At 52.2% G+C, this 15,151-nt stretch overlaps 1 protein-coding gene across 7 annotated transcripts in view; it reads right to left on the bottom strand.

The window, feature by feature from the left end:
• Positions 1–485: 485 nt before the first annotated feature.
• SSH1 (slingshot protein phosphatase 1) overlaps positions 486–15,151 on the bottom strand; it is a 66,601-nt gene continuing 51,935 nt past the window's right edge. For 4 of the 7 annotated variants that reach the window (XM_084995656.1, XM_001929329.6, XM_084995658.1 and 1 more), the window contains 3 exons: positions 13,847–14,047; positions 10,855–11,434; positions 3,925–6,816 (listed from right to left, as the gene is read on the bottom strand). In XM_084995656.1, the coding sequence (XP_084851782.1) occupies positions 5,599–6,816; positions 10,855–11,434; positions 13,847–14,047 (1,999 nt within the window). In that variant the 3' untranslated portion in view covers positions 3,925–5,598. Of the gene's footprint in view, positions 1,367–3,924; positions 6,817–10,854; positions 11,435–13,846; positions 14,048–15,151 lie in introns of those variants that run through there. The other 3 variants (XR_014826991.1, XR_014826992.1, XM_084995655.1) reach the window with 3 other exon arrangements.

Here is a 15,151-nt window from a genome sequence, read left to right as displayed (position 1 = left end):
GACCTGGGCGGGACATGAGCCTCAGCTGTGTCCAGCGACTGGGAGTCCCTGGGGTTCTTGCCTTGGCTATTAGCCGCGACTATCCCCCACCGTCCCCTCTCCCTCAGGGAACAGCTAGGTTGGTTCTTGCAAGCACTCCTCTAGCTTTATGTTTTCTGCTGGTACAGGAAGAGACACCACCCCAAGTCTGAGTCCCCCCTGCGCGGGGGGTGGGGGACAGTTATTTTGGCATGCAAGTGGCCACCCTCAAGTGGGCCTGCTCTTCCTTACTGGCTAGATCAGGAGGAAAAGACAATGCCTGCAGGAGCTAACCTTCTCCCCCCGGTTTGTTCTTTGGTCTCACTTGTCCATGTTTTTAGCCTGGAACCCAGCACACGGCAGGTCAGTCAAGACTGGCTATCACAATGACAAAGCTGCATCTGACTCTCCTGGCAAGGGCTGAAGAGGCCACTTCCTTTTTGCAAAAGTTCAGAGATCACCAGGCATTTATAAAGAAAGAGTTTATTGTCATCACAAGAAGCACACAGACTATATACAGTACACACCAACAGAAGTAAAAAAAAAAAGTGCATTATGCCTCATCTACTGCAGATTCACAGTACAAAAGATACTGCCTTTAAATATATAATATAAAAAGAAACAAGAAGAAAAAAATATAATAAAAAATCATGGATATCATAATGCAACACACTGGAACCCGCTGGCAGCTTCTGGAAACCAAAGGGCAGCCCTACTTGTGGAGTTCCTGATTTGTGGTGGGGGGAGGGGTGCGGTCTGAACTTGCATTTTGTTGCAAAGAGCTCAGGACACCAACAGAGAGGAAAACAGGGTGGCCTAGGTAGTAATAAAAACAAGAGGACAACTGTGAGATGGGGGCAGGGACAGGGGAGGGGCTGGGCTGCGATGCAGAGGGGGCCTGGGCTACACCACCCTGCAGCTGGCCAGCCAACCAATTCAGTCCTTTCCTCACTACTACCTGACGGGACACATGGGCTGAGCCAGTGCCTGCCTCACCTGCAGGAACTGCCAGCACTGTTTCTAGCGATGCTCCTGGCCTGGTTGTGGGCACATGTGTGAGGCCTCACAGCAGATAAGCACAAGCGCAGGGCAGGGCAAGCTCCAGCCCTGGTGCCAACAAGGCAAAGTATCCAATCTCAGAAGGTGAGAGCTCAACGGTTTCCCATAAATACACAGTATTTGTAAACTATTATTAAGGCACTCGATTGTAAAACGATAATTACAGTGTCTGGGAGGAGGGAGGAAGCAGCCACCTTCTCAGGCAGCGCGGCCGGCAGAACGGACAGCAGAGCACGGCGGTCCGGTTCTAAAGACTCCTGCCAAGAGACCAGCCAGGGCCACACACCTGCTGCAAGACAAAAATGAGGCGGTCACGTCCAGATCCACGGAGGGCAGCACCGCACAGTATCGCTCCAGACTGTTCCAGGTGACCTGCATCACAGTTCAGGTGACACAGTATGCGTGTGGATGAGCCAGGAATGCACATGATGCTTGAGTGACAGGAATATAGATATATATTCAACTGCAGAGCAGACAATGAAGAAACCAAGTAGCTGGGCGCAGAAGTCCATAACTACTTCAGTGTGGCATGCCGTGGCAGCAAGACCCAAGGCGGGACAGGAGGTAACACTGCACGGTGCTGTCCAGATGTCACAGACCTAGCTCCCCTGCCAGAGGAGAAAGGGTTGCCCTCACTGCGTTGTGTGGGTCTGGGGCCAAACATTTCTGGCCAACACATACCAGGTTGCTCTTCCGGCACCCTGACTACTTACATGATCTCGACTAAAGGACAGCATTTACTCTCACTAAGGAGCAGTGGACCCAGAAACAGGGGATCCCTCAACCTTCTGGTATGGGGCCTGAGTAGAGTGCTGATGTATAGGGTTGACCTGACAATGTCAATTCTAAGGCAGCTCCGGCTCCATCCTAGGCATCCTCTGGGCTTATCCAGGAGGGAAAAGGTTTTAGAAAGGGCTGGGATGCTTTTTGGCTGGAGAGATGGGGCCGAAGGGAATTGGCCAGTGTAGCTACCTGTGAGCACTGGGCACAAGCAACTGGTTGTCTGCCCCTACCCAGCAGAGAGCTGTTTGGCAGCCCAGAGGTCAGCAGAAGTGCTTGCACTGGGACCAAGGGGGCAGGGAGGGCCGAGAACAAGAGCCTTGTTCTTTCTTTCTTTTTTTTTTTTTTTTTTTTTTGCATTTTAGGGCCATACATGTGGCATATGGAAGTTCCCAGGCTAGGACTGAACCAGAGCTTCAGCTGCTGGCCTATGCCACAGCCACAGCAATGCAGGATCTGAGCCTCGTCTGCAACCTATACCACAGCTCATAGCAAGGCTGGATTCTTAACCCACTGATCGAGGGATCGAACCCGCATCCTCATGGATACTGGTCAGGTTCATTACTGCTGAACCACAATGTGAACTCCAATAGCCTTGTTCTTAAGAAGTTCGTGCAATGACATACATTGCTCCAAGGCCCTGAAGTAGCAAAGAAATGGAAACTGGCATGGTCAAGTCATGATGAGAGGGCAGCACGGTTTCTCCTCTCTCTGAGATTGAAACATGACTAGAAGACCTCTCTGTATTAGTGCAAGAGGAAGGCGTAGACAAGTTGGGTCTAATTTTGGCAGGTGGTGAAAATCAGAGTGAAAAGGAGGGAAAGGTGAGGTGGAAGAGGAAATACAGCCGAATTCACAGGGTATCAAGCTGATGTAGAAAGTTTTTGTTCTCGCCTAATTCAACAAAGTCATTCCATGAAGATGGCAGTCACTGAAATTCATGACTTTCACAGCATATTTGGAATCTGGCTCATCTGCTAAGCTTGCAGATGAAGCACTGGTCAAGATACGGCATAGCTTATGATGCAGACTCTTTTCAGAGACCAGTATGGATCAGTCTTTGCCAAGGTGCCCCCAAGCCTGGCAGAATGCTCTTGTCTTGCTGGTTTAACATTTAAAATAGCCATCTGCTGCGTGTTTATACGCGGCTGATCTGGGTCTTGGAGAAAAACCTTCATCCTTTTCTCCAGGCTAGAGAGTATTATCCATCAAGAATGCTGCATTTTGCTCCGATGATGGGGCCTTGGGCCCTGGGCTGTTTAGATGTTGATATACTATCTTCTGAAAAACGAATGGCTAAGTGTGCCAAAAGCCCAAGACCCACTCATATTCATAATCCTCCTCCCACCCTTTAACTGGATAAGAGAAATTATGGTTTTCAAAAATGTATCCCACACAGGCATGGTTAAAAAAAAACCCAATTTTGTAAGCCTGTCATCATCTAAAGGATTATTTTGACACCTAAACTGATCTACCACATGAAACTTAATTTGGCAAAACACTGAACCTGATATACTTTTTTGAGACGATGCTCTTGTTGGCTGAGAGAGAGAGGAAACCCAAATGGGTTTTCAGGAATAAGTGGATAATCACCTTTCAAGGTGATTTCAATTGACGGTGGTGGGAAAACAAATTCCTATAAAGTAAAATAACACATACTTTAAAAAAAAAAAAAGGTCAGGGAAAGTTTCCGGAGAGAGGGTGTTTGCAAAAACTCTCCCCTCTAGGTGGAAAAGGTACGAGCCGTGTTTCTGGGGATCCTTCCTGAGCTGCTCGTGGGGGCCCAGTTCTGACCAATGTAAGACAGAAACTCATTTATCCACTTTTGGAAACTGGCTGGCCCTTGAAGCCTTTCTAGTTTCACTGAATTAATCCAGCTTCAGCTAGCAGGGGCCCCTGATGTACACCCTTGGCTGCCAGAGACATGCGAGGGGTCAGTGGGCAAGACCAGGTGGGGAGGAAGGAAGGGTTTGGCCTGAGGTGTCAAAGAGGCAAGGAGGCTTCCAACTTGCCCAGTTTCTTCCTGGAGGCCCTGTGTTGTCATGTAAAATCAGGGCTCAGCAAATATTTTCTTTTCTTTTTCTTGGTCTTTTTAGGGCCGCATCTGCGGCATGTGGAAGTTTCCAGGCTAGGGGTCGAATTGGAGCTGTAGCCACTGGCCTATGCCACAGCCACAGCAACGCAGGACCCGAGCCCCATCTGCAACCTACACCACAGCTCAGAGCAACACCAGATCCTTAACCCACTGAGCAAGGCCAGGGATCAAACCTGCAGCCTTATGGATACTGGTCAGATTTGTTTCCACTGAGCTGTGATGGGAATTCCCGCAAATGTTTTCTATAAAGGGCCTGATTGTAGAATATCTGAGGCTTTGCAGGCTACACGTCTCTGTCACCTGTTAATTTTTTGACAACCCTTCTTAAAAAGGTAAAAAAACAATCTTAGTGCTTGTGGCCGTACATCATCATTTGCTGACCCCTGAATTAAACCCAACCAAGCCTCTTTTCTCTCTTCAAAATATTGCATGATCCTGTCTTGTCAGCTGACAATCAGGAGTCCCTCCATTCAAGCCCAGAGCCAGTGGCAACATGACCTGCAGAGCTGCACCCCAGAGCCAGGTGGGACCACATGCCGTCCTGCCTGCTAGGAAGAGCCTCAGAGACACAGGAGGCAGCATCTGTAAACACTTTTGGGAGGCTTTCCTGTCTCGCTTCTCAGAGAAGCTGCTGCTCAGTAGTTCCTAGAGAGGGACAGAGGGTTCCTCAATGCTGAAATCTCCTTTTCCTCCCCAAACGTGAGCAGATGTGACCTAATGAACCTATGTGCCAGGGCTCCCGGCAGGGCAACCCATGTCTCAGAACTGCTGGCCCTGCCAGACACTCATGTACCCTCAAAACCACAGCACAACCACATTGGGTTTCCCAGCAGATGAGACTCCACGATACCTGGTGGATCTTTCTCTCCGGATTGGGGGTGGGGGCAACTGACTGAGGACACCACATGTGTCCCCCCACCTCACACCAAGGCTGGCCAGACACATGACACTCAGCTATAAAACACACCAGGACAGGGAATTCGCCCACACAGAGGACCTCTGTGTGCCCAAGTTGGTCCAATAACAGCATGCCTCGCCTTCATGTCACTTTAATGAGCAGTGCTTGGTCTAGTCGACTTGAAAGTCTTACCACTTTTGGGGTGGGTCCCAACAAGTTCTCCTCTGGAAAAATCTTTTCCGACACAGCATTTTCCCCTGGAATGAGTCTTGGTCATTACTGGATTTTAAGAATAAAAAGCACAGCAGGAACAGAGGTAGGATTTCCACTGCCATCCATGAGTTTTCCCACAAGGGCCTGATTGAGCTAGAACATGTGCCGTGGTGGTGACGCCATCGCCACAGCTATTCTTCTGCAGGTTGTGCACAGTGTTTTTGATGTGTGTGCATATCTGTATATGTACCTCTTGAAATATGAGTCTTTTGGAAACACCTGATTTGGGGGCAGGGTCAGAGTCTACTGGCCGACAGCTGCTGGGTCTCCCAGGCCACATGACTGATACTCCCTTTTCTCCCTTGTGCTGTGTGTTAAAGTTATTTTTGTGTCTTCTTCTCCCCTTTTTAGCAAGAGGGGAGGAAAAGTGAGGATCATGCCAATTGTTGAAGGGAAATTAAGATGGAAACAGTGGACCAAAATCCACAGTGAAACTAAGGGAAGGATCACAAGTCTGAACGCAGCAAAAGGCGGGTCAGCTTCTGTTCATCCACAAAGGGTTTTTCAAGTTTTCCGGGACAGATTTCCCTGATGGTTTCGAGGTGACAGCAGGGTCCCTGGGGGCAGCCTGGGGCTCCTGCAAGAAGGAAGACTCGCTCAGCTTGGCATCCTGGGAGTCAGCGACGGTGGACACGTCGGCCTCACTAGACAGGTCGTCCGTGGAGAGGTTGAGGCTCCCGAGCTTGGCGAGGGAGTGTGAGCGCTTGAGCGGGGACGAGACGGTGAGGCCCGCCAGCCGGAGCCGGGTCTCGATCTCCTGTGTGCGCTGCTTCACCAGCCCAGGCTTTCCTCGGACGCTGTGGATGCTGTCGCTGCTGGAGCTCCGGGTCAGGTTAGAGCTCATGGAGGATGAGGTGGGGGTGTAGCAGATGGTCTTCAGAAAGTCTTTTGAGAAGTGACTGGTGTGGTCCGGGCGGCCGAGGAAAGGCGGGGGGCTCTTTAGCAGAGCTCCCTCCGACGGAGGGGGGCTGGCCTCGGGCCTCTCGTCGTCGTCCCCAGGAGCCAGGTCCTGGTTCTCCTCGGGAATGCTGGCCTCCAGCCTGCCGGCGGGACCGTCCCTGCAGGGGGACCCAGGGTCGGTGGGCGTGCCCTTCAGCCTTTCCAGTTCTTTGGTGTGCTTGCGGACCAAGCCCGCCTTCTGCAGCTGGATGATGGATTCCTGGTGCTGCATCAAGTAGCTGTTGGTGGTCGGTTTCTCAGATTCTTTGCTGAACAGGAGCCGCAGGTCCTTGGCTGGCTTTAGATCTTTCTTGGGTGGCGATTCCTCCTTTGCTACTTCCATGGTGGGAGGGTTCTTATCACAGTGAGAATTCTTCAAGAGGAGGGACTTTGGTAGGACTTTATGAGTCTCTCTGGAAGGTTCCAAAAGGCTGGCTGGCAGCTCTGGGGCAGCACCTGCCCCAGAACCCCCACTGTCTGGCCTCCTTGAGCCTCCTGGTGGCGGGAATGGGGGTGCTTCGGTTGGGCCAGAGGCCATTTTCTCCGAAGCTCGGGACCTGCTAGACAAGTGGGCCATGGGGGGAGACCCGAGGTGGGGCAGGAAGGTGGGCTGGATGCAGATGGCAGGAGTGCTGGGGTTCTTGCCTCGCTCCCCGGGGGCCTCAGGAGGCCCGCTGGCTGGAGGGTACATGCATTCGGCGCAGGACTTGTAGGAAGGCTTCACTTTGTTAAGGATCCCAAAGATAGCGTCATGCTGAAAGGGACAAGGACACTGTGAGGGTGCAAAACAAGCCAAAGACCGAGAAAGGCAAGGAGAGAGGGCAGGGGGGCTGGCCAGCAGTGCTCTCCCTTCAGGAGGTGTTGGGACAGAGGCCTCCCGGAACCCAGCTGACTGTGACTAACACAGGTTAGGGATGGGTTAGAGATGCTGAACTGAACTCCCTGGAAGCTACAAGCTCATGATGCTGGGCAAACCTTCGGCTACACAGCCAGGAGCAACCCCACTTCTGCCACCTGCAGCCTATGACCCTTGCCAATGTCTCGGTCTCATCTGGAAACCAGGGTTAACTCTGCCTTCATGGCATCGTGAGAATTAAGTGAAATAATTTCTGGCATAGTAACTGCTTCTCCCTTTCAGAAAGGGCCTGGGGTCTGCAGCCTGAAAATGGAACCCTTCCTGTTTGGCACAGCAGAGCCTGGCTCCAAGGAACCCCTGTCCAGCTGCGCTCTTCACAGAGAGGTAGCAAAGGGCAAAAACGGTCTGGGAGAGACTTGAATACAGACCCACACATGGTGCCCATAGCCCAGATGAGGGAGCCAGGCAGAGGTGCATTTCATACACCAATGGAAAGCACGTTTGTATCACTTCCTCAGAAAACTCCTGTCTCTGGTCACGGGGGGTCTATGAGAACGCAGTGTGCGCCTCTCCAGCCTGCCCTCCTGATGGCAGCAACCCCTCTCTGCCTCTCATGCCCCTCGACAGGCACCCGGACTGCTCTTCTGGGCTGAGACTCAGCTGGGAACCACACGAATGGAGGCAAGGGATCGCCTCTCTCCCCTCAAGGGCTAAAGTTTAGCTGTGAGATTCCTATGCTGGCTGAAAGCAAAGCCTTCCCGGCCAAAGTTTTCTCCCGGCCCCTCTGCCACCTCAGGGACTCATACCATCCTGTGTGGCAGCCTGAGGTCCCCTGACACTAAGAAGTCAGGGGCGGGGCAGTGCTGGAGGAGTCAAGGGGGACTCAGCCCCAATCCTGGAGGCTGCTGGGGGATAGGGACAGGAGGGAAGCCTGGTCTCCAGTGGGATCCCAGCCTGGTCAGGATTCCTGGGGCTGGCTTCTGGGTCAACCAGTGAGACCGGGCCACCCTCATGGTCTGGCCTGAACGGACATTTTCCTGAAGCTCTGACCAAAGGGTCTATATGTTTGTTACTTTTAAAACCTTTAGAATCTGAAGTTCTAAAACAGAGGGAAACCTACCACCGTGGGAGGTTTGAGAGCACCTTTCAGAGCTCATGGAGCAACAAGGGAAGGAGGGAATTCATTCGTCTAGCTCCTCCAGGGAGCGCTGGTCCTGGGCCAGGCCTTGCATCGGGCTCAGGGGCTGCCCTCCAAGGGCCTGCTGTCCACTGGTGGGAAGAGACCAGATGTGGGAGGGCTGAGCTCCAAGTCCCTCCCGAATGCAAGGCTCCCCAGGGATATGGGTGGCTCAACAGCAGGGCTCTGCCCCTGCAGGCCTCCTGAGCTGTGCATCCCCATCCTCACTCCATCCTCTGAGCCACCCTCATCTTAGGTTCCTGGCTGCCATCTCACTCTCAGTCTGCCTGCAGACCACAGCCAGAGGGGCCCTGTCACCTGCTGCCTAGTGCCCCAGCAGCCTGACCCCCAGACCAACCACATCCTTGCCATTGCCTTTCAACCATGCCAAGCTCTCTGCCCTCAGGGGCTCAGGAGACTCTCCTGGCTCTCTGAATGGCAGGCTCCTCTCATCCCCTCCCCTCCCCACTTACTCTCCACCAGGGCACAGTTTACCTGTGTCACCACACCCAGCTCACCTGTATGTTTTCTCTGTTACAGCCTTTTTTTTTTTTTTTTGTCTTTTTGCCTTTTCTAGGGCTACTCCTGTGGCATATGGAGGTTCCCAGGCTAGGGGTTAAATCAGAGCTGTAGCCGCTGGCCTTCACCAGAACCACAGCAATGCGGGATCTGAGCCACATCTGCAACCTACACCACAGCTCACAGCAATGCCGGATCCTTAACCCACTGAGCAAGGCCCGCAACCTCATGGTTCCTAGTTGGATTCGTTAACCACTGCGCCACGACGGGAACTCCCATCTTTGTTACAGTCTTATGTGTTTATCATCCTTCTGCCCCTAAGACCATGTGCACTGAGCTACCTTACAGCTGTACTCCCTCACCAACCTGGCCCCAGAGCTAATAATTGTAACTCAAACTAAGAAACAAATGCTTGTGTTTAGATTCTGCTCTCTAGATAATAGCACTCATCCAAACTCTGGCCAGGAAAGGAAAGGAAGGCTGTGTCTTCCCTTTACCTTTTTTTTCTTTTCTTCTGTTTTGGCCGCCCCATGGCAGATGGACTTCCTGGGCTGCAGTTGTGACCTATGCCACAACTGCGGCAACACCAGACCCTTTAGCCCACTGTGCCAGGCCGGGATAGAACCTATGTCCTGGCGCTGCCAATCCATTGCACCACAGCAGGAACTCTCCGTTTACCTTCTTATCCAAGCATCTCTTGTATTTCTACAAGGTTATATCATTTTGGACTAACTGAAGCACCACTGTCCTGGACAAAGGGGTTTTATATCATCTGTCTTTACGGGTATTTGCTCTTTATTTTATTCTTTGTCTTTTTAGGGCTGTACCTGTGGCATATGGAGGTTCCTAGGCTAGGGGTCAAACTGGAGCTGTAGCTGCCAGCCTGCGCCACAACCACAGCAACGTGGGATCCAAGCTGCGTCTGCGACCTACACGGCAGCTCATGGCAACGCGGGATCCTTAACCCACTAAGTGAGGCCAGGGATCAAGCTCACATCCTTATGGATACTAGTTGGGTATTTGTCTTTAAAAGGAGAGTGAGTGGTAAGGGAAATTCAGTTTGGAATGGTCTGGGGTGCGGGAGATCTAACCTCCCAGTTTTGTTTGCATTATAACACGGCAGTGGCACACTCTTTGTATAAGGGAATGCCTGTCACCTCCCCAGTGCTCTCGCTGGAGAATCACAGATGTCCCAGGAGGCAGGCGGTGAGGCTGGGGAAATGAAGCTGCCTGGCCCTGGCCAGGGTGGACTAGCAGCAGAACAAGGGCAGAACCTGCGACCAGGAGACACAAACGCCCCTCCATGAAACCGGTCTCCACACCTGGGCCGCTTGGGGAAGGAAAAAGGCTGGAGAAATTCCTGATTTTCTGAGCAAGTGCCAGGTTGAGTCTAAAGCCCTGTTGCAGATAACCTACCAACTATGATGGCAATGAGGGACAGACTGAGGGAGTTAGTTAAACACCAGAATCTGATTTGCAAGACTAGGTATTCGATGATGTTGGGGAATTACTATCAGTTTTTTCCAAGGTGGCAATGGTATTGTTGGGTTATGTTATATATGGAAGAATTTGTGATGGAGACAACAGACCTGGGATTTGATTTGCTTCAGGCTATTCCAGGGTGTGGGAAAGTGGTTGGGGGTGAGAGGAAGTAAAGAACAGCCATATACTGGGAAAGGTTGAAGCTGGGTGATAAGTTATACATCTTACATAAGAAACAAAGACTATGGAGTTCCCGTTGTGGCATAGAGGAAACGAATCCGACTAGGAGCCATGAGGTTGCGGGTTTGATCCCTGGCCTCACGCAGTGGGTTAAGGATCCGGTGTGGCCGTGAGCTGTGGTGTAGGTCACAGACGTGGCTCAGATCTGGTGTTGCTGTGGCTGTGGCATAGGCCAGCAGCTACAGCTCCAATTAGACCCCTAGCCTAGAAACCTCCACATGCCTCAGGTGTGGTACTAAAAATAGGAAAAAAAAAAAACCCAAAACAAACAAACAAAAACAAAAAAACCCAAAGACTTTGAAGCCCTGGCTAAGACACGAAGGAGAGGTGCTGGGGTGGAGAGGCTGGGGGAATGACTGCCACTCCCTGGGGATCCCTGGTCCTCCCACGTCTACCTCCCATAGGCCTGCAGAACGGCTCTCGGATGTACTCCCGCCAAGCTGGCAGAGGGGGCTGCCCCGGGGCAGGATGGACGTGGCAGGCACACTGCCCCACAGGGCAAGGGGCGCCATGCCTACCTCGAAGTCGTCAGGACAACTCCTCTTGCTGTTGTTGTTATTGAGGTTTTCCCGGTCGAGCAGGTTATCGAGCTGGGTTGTGGGCCGCCCCCACCTCCCTGCTCCCGGCAGCGGCAGCGGCGCCTCCTCCCTTTCCATGTCCTCCACCTGTGGTGACGATGAGCTGCCCCATGCTCTGGGACTCCCGAACTCTAGCTTCTTCTTTCCGTCCTTCTCACAGAGTCCAGGGCCTTCCTGGGGATGTCGGGCTGGCTTGTACGCCTCCGCAGGCTGAGTGGCTTCCTCCAGCAGAGCCTCCCTCTCCAGGTCCTCCAGTTGGACCAAGCCACCGCTCTCATCACTGGGGGAGGACAGGAGGGGGTCTGAGAGTCGCCGGAAACAGCAGGGGAGAGCAGGGTCCCCTGGGGCCCTGCTGCCTGGGAACCCAGGCTGGGCGGCATCATCCAAACAGGGTGGCTGGGCTTCCGGGGTGCTGTCAAGGGTCTCTGGCAGGAAGTCCTCAGGCGCCGCAGGGTCATCCACAGGCTGCTGGAGGCAGCTGTCCGTCTGCTGCCGCCACAGCTTGTTGTGCCGTTGTTTGCTGGGGGTGAGGAAGGGCAGAGGAAGGTCAGCAGAGGTCAGTGCCCAGAGGGTCCTGGGAAGAGGGGTGGGGGAGCCAGCGAGGGGCAGCCCAGGGCCCACATGGGTAGAGCCTCTGTTCGTCTGTCTCTCAGGGATTCGAGGATGATGGGAATAGCCCCAGGGCCCTAAACTGTAGTGGCTCGCAGGAGAAACTGTAAATGATTTGGTTGTGTGATGGTAACTTGTAGACACACTAAGGGACTGGACCTGAGATCCTAATCCGGTCCTAGTGTCCCAGCTCATCTGGTGAACCTGGTCACGCCACTTAGGTTCCACCTCTCTTCCCCCGTTTCCCCATTTGTTAAATAAGAATGTGCATCCTCTCATGGGAAGGTTAGGTGGATCAAAGCAGAGAGTCGGTGAAGATTTATGCACATTAACGTGACAATGGAAACATGTAATGCACCTGAATAAAGCTGGGAAGATGTCAGAAAATTGGAAATATTTGTGTGGGTCAGAGATTACAGATCAGTTTGTTGCTGTTGTTTTGTTTGGCTGTGCCAGGGAGTCATAGCAGAGACAATGCCAGATTCTTAACTGCTAGGCCACCAGGGGACTCCTATAGGTCAGTTTTTAAAATGTGTCTGCTAATACTGTGGTATTATTTTTATAATATTTTTTTTAATTTTTAAATTGCTATTTTTTTTCTTTTTTGGCCACTCTGCAGCATATGGAGTTCCCAGGCCAGGGATCAGATTGGAGCCACAGCTGTAACAATGCCACTGTGATGGGCTGGGGATCAAATCTATGACCCAGTGCTGCAGAGACACCGACGATCCTACTGCACCACAGCAGGAACTCTACAACATATTTTTTCAATGTAAGGGTTAAAGAACAAAGACAAAAGGCTTATAATAAAATAAGGTCAATGAGTCGCCTTATGAACCTTGGAGGATCACCAGCATCTTAGGGCTGGGGAGTTAAGAGGAGAGAAGAAGAAACATAAACAGACCCGTCAACTAAGGATGCGCTCTCGTTGTACGAGAGGGAGTATCACAGTCATTCATGGCTGCCTGCTTTGTGTGCATGTTCCAGGCAAGGCCAAGAGGGCCCTTGGATGATGGGCTATAATTTAAGGTCAACGCTGTGCAGCTGTGAACCTGGCCTTGAAAGGCTTGGTTAGGCTACAAATCCCTAAAGGGCTCAAGGAGGTAAGAGCAGGATGTGCCCTCCGCCCATCTGTCCAGCTGCTCTGTGGCTGACAGTAAGGAGTCCAGGGCTGTCCTCCAGACCCAACAGGACACTCCTGCTTCCCCACATGTGGCCACAAAGCCAGTGGACTCAGCCTGTGGCTTCCTCACAATACTGGGCTGAAATAGCCAGGGAGGTCTCAAACAGACTGAAGAGAAAAAGAACAGGGAGACAGTGAGTCCTGGAATCCAGCAGGGATCTGCCTGGGGTCAATGGGGCCCCCTCTGTGGCGCAGGATCACTGGGGGGCTCTCTGCACCAGAGCCCTGAAGGCCAACAAGACCTGGCCCCACTGCCAGGTATATATATGATATGGGATATGTTAACTTCTAGGGTCAGTTCTTTATACCTTCCGCCATAAAAGGGAGGATCATCTGTCCTTTGTAGACCTTTTTTGTGGTGTGTGGGGGGGGCAGGGGCGGTGGTTAGAGATTTAAAAGCAGATTTAAAAGGAGTTCCTGTTGTGGCTCAGCAGGTTAAGAACCTGACATAGTATCCATGAGAATGCAGGTTCAATCCCTGGCCCTGCTCAGTGGGTTAAGGAACCAGCATTGCCGTGAGCTGTGGTACAGGCTGGCAGCTGTAGGTCCGATTCGAACTTCCATATGCCATGGGTGTGGCCCTAAAAATAAAATAAAATAAAAGCAGCTGTGTCATCATCGACTGCAAGCTGGGTCTAGCGAAGAATCTTCATGGAAAGCTCCCAACAGCCCTACTGGGAGGATAGGTTCCTAACTCAAAAAATGGGGAATAAGGCTGGAACAGCTCGACGGCATGGGCGCAGGTCTGCCCCTGCAATCCTTGGAGCTGCCCTGCAGCAAGGTCTGGCTCAGAGCTTGGCACAGAGTGGATGCTCAGGAAACTGGGCAGCCTCGCACCCAAGCCTCACACAGTCATGCTGTGGATCAGAAGCTGCGCACCAGTCCCTCCAGCCGAGAAACAGCTTTGAGTGTGTGACGACACAGTCAAAACAATCCCTCCTGGAAACCACTAATCAGACCCCAAACAATGGCTGTTTTTCTCAAACTGGCTGCCCCTGAGAGAGGCAGAATTTTGGCTGTGCCACCACCAGGCCGAGCGGGAGCACCTGGGTGTATGGACGGCGGGCGGCCTTGGCTGGCTTGCCGGCAGGCCTTCTGGAGCTCGGTTCTGCCAGATCTTCTCTGCAGATGGGCACCCACCTGGCGTCCAAGATGCCTTCATACTCAGACAGCTGCTTCATAAAGCCCGCATTGGGACGCGTGATGCTGCGTTTCTGCTTCACATAGTTGTATGCTTTCTCCAGGGGCCAGCCAAATTCCTTCATGGCATACGCTATGACCGTGGATGCCGAGCGACTGACACCCATTTTGCAATGGACCAGGCACTTGGAATGGTTCCTCCTGCAGTGGTGGGGGGTGGGGGTTGGGGTAGCAGGAGAATGATGCAATGGATTTTTTTTTTTTAACCCTAAAGTTCTCTCATTGCCCAAACCCTCCCAGGTCCTGATGTTTATACAGCAGACGTCCACATACCCTCCAAAGGAAATGACTTTGCTGCAAAATTAATTAGCATACAATGGGAAAGCGAGATAAATCTGTCCTTGGCCTGGCCAAATTTTGTGGGGGGAGAGCTCCCCAATTGGGGCAACTTCAGGGACAAGGGGGAGTCTCCCCATGTGGCTGGGATAGGCCAGGAAGGAGATCAGAGCCCCTTGGGCAAGAAGCAATCGGGCAGCGCAGGGGTAACCGCAAAAGCTACTCGGCTGCCAGAGCAGATGGAGATGGGGGACGGGTTAGTGTAGAAAAATGAGGTCAGTGAACTAAAAGCCGCAAGGCCCTTGGGAGAGAGAGATCCTTGGCAGACAGGAGGGTCAAGGAGCCAGCATGAGGCCGGCAGCACTTGACCAGCCACCAGAGAGAAGCCACAGAAAACAGATGGGCCGATAGGCTTTTTGTAAGGAGGCGGTCCCGGCCTGGGTGGGGCTGATTTAGCAGACATGGTAAGACCAGGAATACTTTCTCTGGATGTCGCCAGCTCAAAAGTGTAAGGGGGCACCAGGCTGGTTAGAGCTACACATGTGAAACTTTATTTGTACAGGAGGTAGGATGGCCGGCCTGCTTGCCTGTTTACATTAGAGGCAGCCTATCTGTTAGGTGGGAGCAGGCTCCTTTCCTATACCCCAGGCTTAAAATTTACCCTTAAATCCCAGTGGGTTTGGGGTTTTTTTTTTTTTGGACTGCTGAAGTCTATCCTCAGGACCAAGGGAACGAAGATTTAGTCCTACACTATAGAACATTTTTTTTCTTTTCTTTTTCTTTGTTTTTGCTTTTTAGGGCCACACCTGGGCATATGGAAGTTTCTAGGCTAGGGGTAGAACCAGAGCTGTAGCTGCCAGCCCACGCCACAGCCACAGCCACTCTGTGTCTGCAACCTATACCATAGCTCACGGCAACCCGGGATCCTTAACCCACTGAGAGAGGCCAGTGATCAAATCAGCACCCTTG

The sequence above is a fragment of the Sus scrofa genome, chromosome 14, assembly GCF_054392235.1.
Source record: "Sus scrofa isolate SSC_HxYL_T2T_F1_AM1 chromosome 14, Sscrofa_HxYL_maternal_Yorkshire_Landrace_v2.0, whole genome shotgun sequence".
NCBI classification, from domain to species: Eukaryota; Metazoa; Chordata; class Mammalia; order Artiodactyla; family Suidae; genus Sus; species Sus scrofa.
The sequence above is the reverse complement of the archived record's forward strand: the minus strand, read 5'-3'. Positions and strand labels throughout refer to the sequence as shown.